Genomic DNA, 10,887 nt, shown 5'->3' with positions numbered 1-10,887 from the left:
ATGATTGGGTCAGCATTTGTGCATCTTGCTTCCTTTCCATGGAGCTCACTTGCTGCTGCTAGAATATGTAGTATGTACGTATGTTACATGCTGCGGCTAGAATATGTAGTATGTATGTATGCTACATGCACCACAATTCTCATTGTGTTACCTGGTTCATACTTTAATATACAACAACTGGGTTTCTGATCATGCTCTGTTCCTTGTTGAATTTTCAGGCGATTTCGACATCATCAACTCTACACCAGCTATACAAAATAACTAAAATTCCCAGGTGTACCCTGTTCAAACTATGCTGCATATCAGCACATGCTAATGGTTAATGTGCATGGTCAACCAGAAATCAGAATTGCCTCTATAAGATGTTGTTTGTCAGTCATCCAAGAGCAACTTGGTTCTGATTATCTTCTTAGTGATGTTGTCTTGTTGTGCTTCTAAAGTAGTACTGCTTTATCCAAGCCTGGATCTCCTATGTACTGTAGTCCTGCCATGCAATCTGATCCTGAAACAAAACATTACTCTGTCTAACCCATGTATGATTTATAACATAGTAATATTGTGTAGCTTGATTATTTGTAAAATGGTGGGCAAATGTTGCTGCAAAGATATCAGTGGTATATGTGCATGCAGTTGACAATATGATTTCACATGTGTGTTTGAACATTAACCATACAGATTATGGTACTATTAATTTGGTGCAGTTGAATGAGTGCTTGGTGTTGATATTTTCTTAAATGAGCATTATTTTGTCTTATAATAGATTGATTTGCACTGTTTTGGTTAATCATAGTCCCACAACTATATGTGATTTAGTTGACTGAGATGTTGCAGTAGAATTTGTTGCTAGCTATTTAAGATCACTTAAGATAGTATATAAACATCATGTTGTGATCGTGGTGGTCATCGTGTTAAATAAATTGTAACACTGGTAGTCTAGTAGAAATTTTGATCAAATTGGAACTTTCATATGCTTATAAAGCTTCCCTATGAACATTAATAGGGATATTAGCATGGCTGCTATTGGCCCTTTGTATTAATATGTAATTAGTGTATGTACAAACTGAATGTTAAAATGACAGGGATTTCTGATGGCGGTGGTGCACATCCCGCGCCAGTTCAAGGTGCCGGACTGGTTCCTGAACAGGAAGAAGGACTACAAGGACGGGAGGTTCTCCCAGGTCGTCTCCAATGCTGTCGACATGAAGCTCAGGGATGACCTTGAGAGGCTCAAGAAGATCAGGTATAACCTCGCCATTCCCTGTTCTTTTTCCCCCTTGCTATTGGTTGATATATGACTATGTGTTAGATTCAACTACTGAAGATGCTTGCACTACATATCAGGACTAGCAATTTGTGTCTTGCTGGTAATATACAGTTTAATCTGCTATTATTAGCTAGGGTTGTTGATAGACTTTATTTTCTGCTGGAAGTCAAAACTTCTGCCAGCACTAACTTGGTTATATAACAGCTCAATTCAGTCAATCTTTGGGGTGTTGATACACTACCGCGCAAGTTCTATGGTATGTGAGTTCCTTCTATTGCTGCAAGCATTGACACAATATGTCATTTGCAGGGAGCTGGAGCTGGGCCAAGGGAGCAAGCAGTGCTGCTGGTTACTTGGGGCCAGATCGAGTAAGATGGCACAACATGGCGTGTGGCGGCCTATTTTGCTTCCAAGAGCAGTACTGTTTATTTGACATCGAGTTGTTGTCATGTACTGTCTATGATGTAGTGAACTGTAGGAGTGAAATGAAATTTTATCTGCTGTTGTATGTGTTATTTTCCTGTAATGTGTTGTGTACATTTTTACTTGAACATTAAATTCTCTAGAAAATGTTCTTACTGGACCTGATAGTGGCCACGACCCAATTATACTTGTACTATTAAGATGCCATGGCCCAAAATAACATGGGCTGAAAAGCTATTCAGAAGTACTATAAGCAGGCCTTGACTAAAACAGAAAATAGAAACAAAAAGGAAACAAACTATGTGGAAAGGTAAAGGCCCATGATAGAAAAGGCCCAAAAACATCAAGGAAAAAAAATCATAAATGGGCTGAATTAATGGGCAAGGCCCATATAGACACCTAATCGGACCAAGCTGAATCTTATCAACGACCTTTTCAATTGGTCGCAATTTTGCCATGTCAGATTGCCACATTAGATCCGACGTGGCCTGGGTAGACAGCCAGTGACCAAAACAAAAGGTCATGGGTTCCACGACCTTCTATGAGAAGGTTGTTAATTTTAGTTTACGACTGCCAACTTTTGACCTTCTATTTTTGGTCACAAAAAGGATGCAAATGATAAACTATGACCTTTCAGCGGCCAATAGTGAGGCTCACAAGTTGACATATTTCTTATAGTGGTTATACCTAACAACTATTCTTTCATGATGGATGACATGTTCTTATACCATGCATCAAATTTCTTTGAGCGATGCTCATCTTGTGCTAACTCTCATGTGCTCATACACATCATGATGGATGATGTGTACATTTACCACACACACAATTTCTTTCGTTTGTGTGTCTTTTGTGTAGGTACCCATAAATACTTGTCAACCTCACAATCCCATGAGCTGACAAAACAAGATCTAGAGCGCAACGATGACTTTGGATCCCATGGATAGTGGTGGAGTGTTGTAACACCCCAGATGTAAATTTCCCTATTTGTACTCCAACTCTTGCCATTTCCGGCGTTAAGTTATTTTATTTCCTCGGGTTTGGGTTTTTTTCTCCGTGTGTTGTTGTCGTTGTCATGCATCTCATATCATGTCGTCATGTGCATTGCATTTGCATACGTGTTCATCTCATGCATTCGAGCATTTTCCCCGTTGTCCATTTTGCATTCCGGCGCTTCGTTCTCCTCCGGTGGTCATTTCTAGCTTTCTTTTGTGTGTGGCGATTAAACACTTCCGGATTGGACCGAGACTTGCCAAGCAGCCTTGGTTTACTACCGGTAGACCGCCTGTCAAGTTTCGTATCATTTGGACTTCGTTTGATACTCCAACGGTTAACCGAGGGACCGAAAAGGCCTCGTGTGTGTTGCAGCCCAACACCCCTCCAACTTGGCCCAAAACCCACCTAACTCTGCTCCATCATGTAGAGCGTTCGATCACGATCGCGTGGCCGAAAACCGCACCTCATTTGGACTCTCCTAGCTCCCCCTATGCCTATATATACACCCCCATTCCAAATTCGCGGATCCTCTCCCCTCTAACCCTAAAAATCCCAGATCTCCGCCGCCGCCGGACAACGTCCGCGCTGAGCCGGACGTGTCCGGATCCGTCACCGCCGCCACGTGGCGCTCCCGGGTTCGCGGCCGCCACCGCGCCCCGCGCCCCACATCGCCGGCCCGCAGGCCCGTACGGGGCCCTTCCGAGGCCCGTCCGCCGCCCGACCGGGCTCCGCGCCGCGCCGCCCGATCCACTCCACCCCGCCGCCTCGAGCCGCCTCCACGCCGGCGGCCGCCACCTCGCCGGCGACCCCACCGCGCTCCCCGCGCCGCCTCCTTCCGCCCGCCTCGCTCCGGCGCCGCCAACCGGCGCCACCGCCTGCCTCCTTGCCCCGCCGCCTCGCGGGTCCGTCGCCGCCGTCATCCCACGCGCCGGCGTCTTCCTCGCCTGGCCGGAGCGCGCCGCCGCCCGCCGGTCACCGCAGTCATCGCCTCGGTTCAAGTCCCGAAATTCTTGATCCATATGCTCATGTTCGCGGCTCCGTAACTGTGCATCCGTAGCTCCGATTCATGCATATAGCATGTCAAAATGTTCATCTCAGAGAGTACATCATTTCATTACATTGCATCATTTTCATTTGATCTTATCTTGATGCCCGAAATGCTGTTAGAAGAGGGCTACTTGAGTTAATTGTCAGATCTGCTACTTCATCTTAGACTTTTGTCATTTTTGCCATGATTATTGTGTGCATGATATGCCCGTGAGTTCTACATGTGTTTCGTTAAGGATTTTGTCATCTTTCCAGAGGTGAAACCCATGTATTTTTAGGATGTGTGTGGTGACTTGTGCAAGCTTGCAAAGTGGTGTACTTGCTAATTCTGTTTTCAGGGACTTAGTAGTTTCACTAAGTCCTGGGATTGTTTAGTTCAGGATGCCATATGTTCATGTTGTTTCCTACTGATCCGTGCCTCTTTTGAGGATAATCAGTAAAGGAGTTTAGCTAACCTTGTAGTTCTCTATCCATCCATGTCTTTGTCTGCAATTATGGAGCAACCTAGCTTGAGTCAATCGAGCTCTACTTTTGCTACTTTGTGAATCTGGGCAGATTGTCAACTTTTTTGCAATTTTGCCGGTGATGTTGTAGTTGATCCGTGCATGCTATGCTATTGTTCTTGCCATGTCTAGCTTGAATTTTGTGCCTTCTTGATGGATGTATGCTTGTCTTGCCATGACTTGCACCGTGGTGAGTGCATCGAGCTCGTAAACATGCCTTCGCGAGTTATGTTTCAGCATGTCCCAGTTTTCACTAAGTCCGAAAACTGATTATGTTTTTGCTATGTTCGTGTGCTTGTTAGTATATTTTGTGATCCCTTTTGGCTCAAGGTCACTAAGGGACTTTTGTTAAGCTTGTTTAGTAGCTCCATGCCATGTCTTTCTTTGTCATATTCAGGTCCTGTAGCATGTTGTTTTGTTGCTCCAAAGAGGGCTATATGATCTGAAATTCCAGACAAGTGTTAATTTCACTAAGTCTGAGATATGTTTGCCATTTGCATTTTTGCCATGCTTGTTTGAACCTTCTAATGGATGAATTGGCCGTAGATCAGTGCTAGACTTTTGTTAAGCATCTTGTGTGCATCCCTGCCATGTATTTTGTTGTCATGTTTGGGTGCTGTAGCATGTCCATTTCGTTGCATTTAGATGCCTACTTGCTGTAAATCGCAGACCGGTGTCATTTTTGAATCGCTTGCCATTTCCAAACCGTAACTCCGATTCCGGAGTTCTTTATATCGTTTTCAAGCGATTTCATCTCATCTTTCCAGTGGCACACTTGGTTTTCCAAGTTGAGGCCAGGTTCATGCATTTCCTGTCATATCTTGCATTTTGCATCCCGCATCGCATCCCGCATAGCATATCATCTTTGCATTGTGTTGTTTGAGTTTGCACGTGGTTGATTGTATCCTTGTTGCTTGTTTGTCTTGTTTGGGTAGAGCCGGGAGACTAGTTCTCCAACGAGGAGCCTGTTGAGTTTGCTTTTGAGGATCCAGTCAACTCTGACAACTGTGCAGGCAAGATGATCATACCCTCAAAATCACTACTATCTCTGCTATGCTAGTTTGCTCGCTCTTTTGCTATGCCATTGCTACGATGCATACCACTTTCTTGCAAGCCTCCCAAATTGCCATGTCAAACCTCTAACCCACCATTGTCCTAGCAAACCGTTGATTGGCTATGTTACCGCTTTGCTCAGCCCCTCTTATAGCGTTGTTAGTTGCAGGTGAAGATTGGAGGCCGTTCCTTGTTGGAACATCTTTTATTTACTTGTTGGGATATCATTATATTATCTTGTTATCTTAATGCATCTATATACTTGGTAAAGAGTGGAAGGCTCGGCCTCTCGCCTAGTGTTTTGTTCCCCTCTTGCCGCCCTAGTTTCCGTCATATCGGTGTTATGTTCCCGGATTTTGCGTTCCTTACGCGATTGGGTTATAATGGGAACCCCTTGATAGTTCGCCTTGATTAAAGCTTTTCTAGCAATTCCCAACCTTGGTCTTACCATTTTCCACCTAGCCTATTTTTCCCTCGGGTTTCCGGAGCCCGTGGGTCATCTTATTTTAAACCGCCCGGGCCAGTGCTCCTCTGAGTGTTGGTCCAAACTAGAGTCCTGTGTAGCGCACCCTCGGGGAAACTCGAGGTTTGGTTTTAGTTGTATGGAGCGCTCATCTGAGTGTGCCCTAAGAAAGAGATATGTGCAGCTCCTATCGGGATTTGTCGGCACATTCAGGCGGTGTTGCTGGTCTTGTTTTAACCTGTCGAAGTGTCTTGAGTTACCGAGATACCGAGTCTGATTGGAATGTCTTGGGAGGAGGTCTATTCCTTCATTGACCATGAGAGCTTGTCATGGGCTAAGTTGGAACTCCCCTGCAGGGATTGAACTTTCGAAAGCCGTGCCCGCGGTTATGGGCAGATGGGAATTTGTTATTGTCCGGTTGTAGATAACTTTAACCTTAACTTAATTAAAATGAATCAACTGAGTGTGTTGCCGTGATGGCCTCTTCTCGGCGGAGTCCGGGAAGTGGACACGGTGTTGGAGTAATGTTTGCGCATGTTGCTCGCTAGTTTCTCGCTCGCGCTTTGCCTCCTCTTCTCGCTCTCTTTTGCGAATAAGTTAGCCACCATACTTGCTAGTCGCTTGCTGCAGCTCCATATATTTACCTTGCCATACCTATAAGCTTAAATAGTCTTGATCGCGAGGGTGCGAGATTGCTGAGTCCCTGTGGCTCACAGATTACTATTCCACCAGATGCAGGGCCTGATGATTCCGCTCCAGGAGACGCGTATGAGCTCAAGTGGGAGTTCGACGAAGACTCTCAACTATACTATGTTTCCTTTCCCGGTTGGGGGTGAACGGGACCATTGTCGCATGTTGGGTTCTCTTTTATTTTGGCGCCGTAGTCGGGCCATGAGTGTTTGGATGATGTAATGTTATTTATGTACTTGATTGACGTGGCGAGTGTAAGCCAGCTATGTTATCTCCCCTTTATTATTTATATTACATGGGATGTTGTGAAGATTGCCTAACTTGCGACATATGCCTTCAATGCGATTACACCTCTAAGTCATGCCTCGACACGTGGGAGCTATAGTCGCATCGAGGGTGTTACAAGTTGGTAATCAGAGCCTTCCCTGACCTTAGGAGCCCCATTGCTTGATCGTTTTTAGCGGCCGAGTTGTGTCTGGAAAAATGTTTTGAGTCATTTAGGAATTATATATCGAAGAGATTAGGAATTCTTTTTACTTCCCAATCTCCTCATCGCTCTGGTAAGGCATCCTGACGTAGAGTTTTGACTCTTCTCTTCTCAAATTTCACTAATTTTTTTTAGGATCACGTGGGTATGTTGGAATCGTTCCGATGGTTTTATGATGAGAACATTGTCTTGGTGCCTCCTGTCAGGGGCTTAGTGGAAGTGTCCCGGGGAGTTGAGCTCTAAGGTGTTGTCATCATAATTTTATCGTTGCAGTTCTGGAATACCTGAGTTTAGTACGCCGACATCGAAAATCTCTTTTATGCAGTTCTTGGTGAGATAACCTCGACGCCACCCAGTACTGGGGCGGGAGTTCGGGAGTATCGCCATAACCTGTATAACGGATGCTTTTCGAAAGTTGAGGTAGATGGTTTCCGAAGGTTTCTTGGTTATGTGTTGAAGGATGGATACAACTGGATGTAGGATTTGCTAGTTTGGGTGAGATATTATGCTTCCCCTGTATCCCCAACACCTGATTGCATAACCAGAAAGGTTCGGGAGTTTCATAGGTGGGAATTCTAGTAGCTCTAGTTCTTCTTCCACGGATAATGGTTTGAGATTGGGATTTCTTACCGATTATTCGTTCTTGATCCGTACCTTGTTGATTTATTTCTCTACCTTAATTCTACGTGGCTTCTCAATTTATGGATATGTGACCATTTCAAGAGGAATGCATTCGTTCATTTTGTTCAGATGTGAAGACTATATGTTGCAATTTTCATTCCGTTGGATTCAGCTTCAATATTTGTCTGTCAATGTGCTAATGGTGGTCAACCTCTTCAGGATGGCTCCTCCAACGCGCATGACTCTGAATCCTGATCCGCCACCACCTCCACCTCCTCCGGAGGCATGGCAAGCTGTGATGGCCGCAACCAATGCAAACACACAGTTGATCATGCAAATTCTTCAAGAGCGCAATCAAGGCAGTCAAGGGAATCAAGGCAGCAATCAGAGTCACTTTGCTACACTCAACGAGTTCCTTGCTAACGGGCCAAAGACTTTCAGCAATTGTGTTGAGGCAACCGATGCTGACGATTGGCTTGTGGATCTGTGCAAGCATTTCGAGTGCAGTAACGTCAGGCCTGAGGACTTTGTCAAGTTCGCTTCCTTCCAACTCAAAGATCAAGCTGCAGAATGGTTCCAGCAGTACAAGGACTCCAGAGGTGGACGTGTTATCACTTGGGATGATTTTCGTCGAGATTTCCGAGCTCATCATATTCCACAGAGCGTGGTTGAAAGCAAGTGTGAGGAATTCCGCAATCTGAAGCAAGGCTCTTTGTCTGTCTATGACTACAACAAGTTGTTCCAGAAGCTCGCCCGCTTTGCCAAGCAGGACGTCCCTGATAAGAAGAGCATGATATACCAGTTCAGGGGTGGTCTCAGAGAAGAAATTCAGTTAGCTCTTGTTCTCTTTGAGCCCTTGAGATATGATGAGTTCTACAACATGGCACTAAAGCAAGAGGCTGCTCAGTTGAGGTGTGATGCTTCCAAGAAGCGAGTCAGAGATGTTACTCCTTCTTCCTCTACTCAAGTGGCCAAGTAGCAGAAATATTGGCTTCCTCCTCCTCCATTCCGTCAGCCGTATCAGCAGAAGAGTAAAGGTGGCAGCGGTTCTTCCCACCCACCCATCCCTGGCTTTCAGAACAAGACTTCGTCTCAACCTCCAAGATCGAGTGCTCCGTATCACCGTCCGCTTTCAGAGGTCACATGCAACAAGTGCCAACAGAAGGGTCACTATGCCAACAAGTGTGTCAACCAGAGGCGTCTTCCTCCTCCTCCTCGTGTGAGATCGGCAAGTACAGCTGTGTTCAAGCATAACCCCAAGTTCGCCAAGGTCAATATGGTGAATGCAGCTCAGGCAGAGGACTCGTCAGATGTGATCATGGGTAACCTTCCTGTTAATGATATTCCTACAAAAGTTCTTTTTGACACTGGTGCATCGCATTGCTTCATTTCCAAGCCTTTTGCATCAAAGTATGAGTGTGATTATCAGTATCTACAAAGTTCCTTGCAAATTGTGTCACCGGGCAAGCAGATGACAGCTAACACCTGCGTCCCTAAGGTTACTATCACATTGGGTGACTACAAGTTCCTTTCTTCCCCAATTGTTCTTGGTAACTCGGATATTGATCTTATTCTCGGAATGGATTGGCTTTCTAAGCACAAGGCACATCTTGATTGTGCTGCCAGGCAGATTCAATTGACTCATTCGTCTGAGGATGTAATTGTCTTTGCCGCTCGGGATAATACTATCTGTCTGTTTTCTCTCAATGAGAAGGGTGAATTGGATGCCATCTCTCAAATTCCAGTCGTTTGCGAATATCAAGACGTCTTTCCAGAAGAGCTTCCAGGAATGCCTCCGCACCGGCCAGTCGAATTCGTTATTGATCTTGAGCCTGGCACGGAACCTGTGTGCAAACGTCCTTACAAGCTCGGACCTGAAGAGTTGAAGGAGCTGAAGAAGCAACTCGATATTCAAGAGAAAATGGGTCTCATCCGGCCTAGTTCTTCTCCGTGGGGTTGTGGTGTTCTTTTTGTGAAGAAGGATGGAACGGACCGACTTTGTGTTGATTACCGTCCAGTGAACAAGAAGACCATCAAGAACAAATACCCACTTCCCAACATCAATGAGCTGTTCGAACAACTCAAAGGTGCCCAAGTATTCTCCAAGCTTGGTCTCTATATGGGTTATCACCAGATTCGCATTCGTGAAGAAGATATTCCCAAGACAGCATTCAGAACAAGCTTTGGTTCATATGAATACACTGTCATGTCTTTTGGTCTCGCCAACGCTCCTCCGACGTTCTCTCGCATGATGAACTTCATCTTCAACGCCTACACCAATGACTTCGTTTTGGTCTATCTCGACGACATTTTGGTTTTCTCGAAGAACAAGGAAGATCATGCCAAGCACTTGCGTTTGGTTCTTGATATGCTCAGGGAACATCAGTTCTACGCCAAGTTCTCCAAGTGTGAATTTTGGCTCGATGAGGTTCTTTATCTTGGTCATATCATCTCTGCCAAGGGCATTGCCGTGAATCCTGAGAAGGTGTCTGCAATTGTGAATTGGGAACCTCCTCAGAACGTGAAGCAACTCCGCATTTTTCTCGGTCTCGCAAGCTATTGCCGAATATTCGTTGAAAACTTTTCTAAGATCGCGAAGCCTCTCTCTAATCTTCTTCAGAAGCACGTCAAGTACGTTTGGTCTCCGGAGTGTGATATTGCTTTCAACACTTTGAAAGAGAATTTGATCACTGCTCCAGTTCTGACTCCGTCGGATGAATCCAAACCGTACGAGGTCTTTTGTGATGCCTCTCTCCAAGGTCTTGGCGCAGTATTGATGCAAGAGAAGAAAATTGTTGCTTATACATCTCGCCAGTTGAAGCCTAATGAGAAGAACTACCCCACTCATGATCTCGAGTTGGCGGCAGTTGTGCATGCTCTTTTGACTTGGAGACAACTTCTATTGGGAAGAAAAGTGGACATTTTCACTGATCACAAGAGTCTCAAGTACATCTTCACTCAGCCTAATCTCAACCTCAGGCAAACTCGATGGGTCGAAATGACTCAAGAGTATAATCCAAGTATTGAGTACACTCCAGGAAAGGCTAATGTGATTGCTGACGCTTTGAGCAGAAAGGCTTATTGTAACAGTCTGATTCTCAAGCCTTATCAACCCGAGCCTTGTGAAGCTTTCCGCAAACTTAATCTGCAAGTTGTTCCTCAAGGTTTCCTCGCCAACCTTCAAGTCTCTCCTACCTTAGAAGACCAGATTCGCCAAGCTCAGCTTCTTGATGCTATGGTGAAAAAGGTGAAGATTGGGATTGCCAATAGTCAGTCCAAGTACAAGTGCTACCGCCTTGATGACAAGGACACTCTCTTCTTCGAGGATCGTATTGTTGTACCC

At 45.2% G+C, this 10,887-nt stretch overlaps 1 protein-coding gene across 1 annotated transcript; it reads left to right on the top strand.

The window, feature by feature from the left end:
• Positions 1-231: 231 nt before the first annotated feature.
• LOC125525542 lies at positions 232-1,697 on the top strand. Its single transcript, XM_048690574.1, has 3 exons — positions 232-357; positions 1,080-1,240; positions 1,574-1,697. Exons 1-3 carry the CDS (start codon positions 310-312, stop codon positions 1,695-1,697), a joined length of 333 nt encoding a protein of 110 aa, XP_048546531.1. The 5' UTR covers positions 232-309.
• Positions 1,698-10,887: the final 9,190 nt, after the last annotated feature.

The sequence above is a fragment of the Triticum urartu genome, chromosome 1 (assembly GCF_003073215.2).
Source record: "Triticum urartu cultivar G1812 chromosome 1, Tu2.1, whole genome shotgun sequence".
Classification (NCBI taxonomy): domain Eukaryota; kingdom Viridiplantae; phylum Streptophyta; class Magnoliopsida; order Poales; family Poaceae; genus Triticum; species Triticum urartu.
Note: the sequence above shows the minus strand (reverse complement) of the source record. Positions and strands in the feature narration are given on the sequence as shown.

Excerpts from the sequence above, each read along its gene's own strand:
- LOC125525542 (XM_048690574.1), top strand. The coding sequence starts at position 310 with ATGCTAATGGTTAATGTGCATGGTCAACCAGAAATCAGAATTGCCTCT. Across the intron at positions 358-1,079 it reads CAGAAATCAGAATTGCCTCT|GGATTTCTGATGGCGGTGGT; the intron begins ATAAGATGTTGT and ends TTAAAATGACAG. Across the intron at positions 1,241-1,573 it reads GAGAGGCTCAAGAAGATCAG|GGAGCTGGAGCTGGGCCAAG; the intron begins GTATAACCTCGC and ends TGTCATTTGCAG.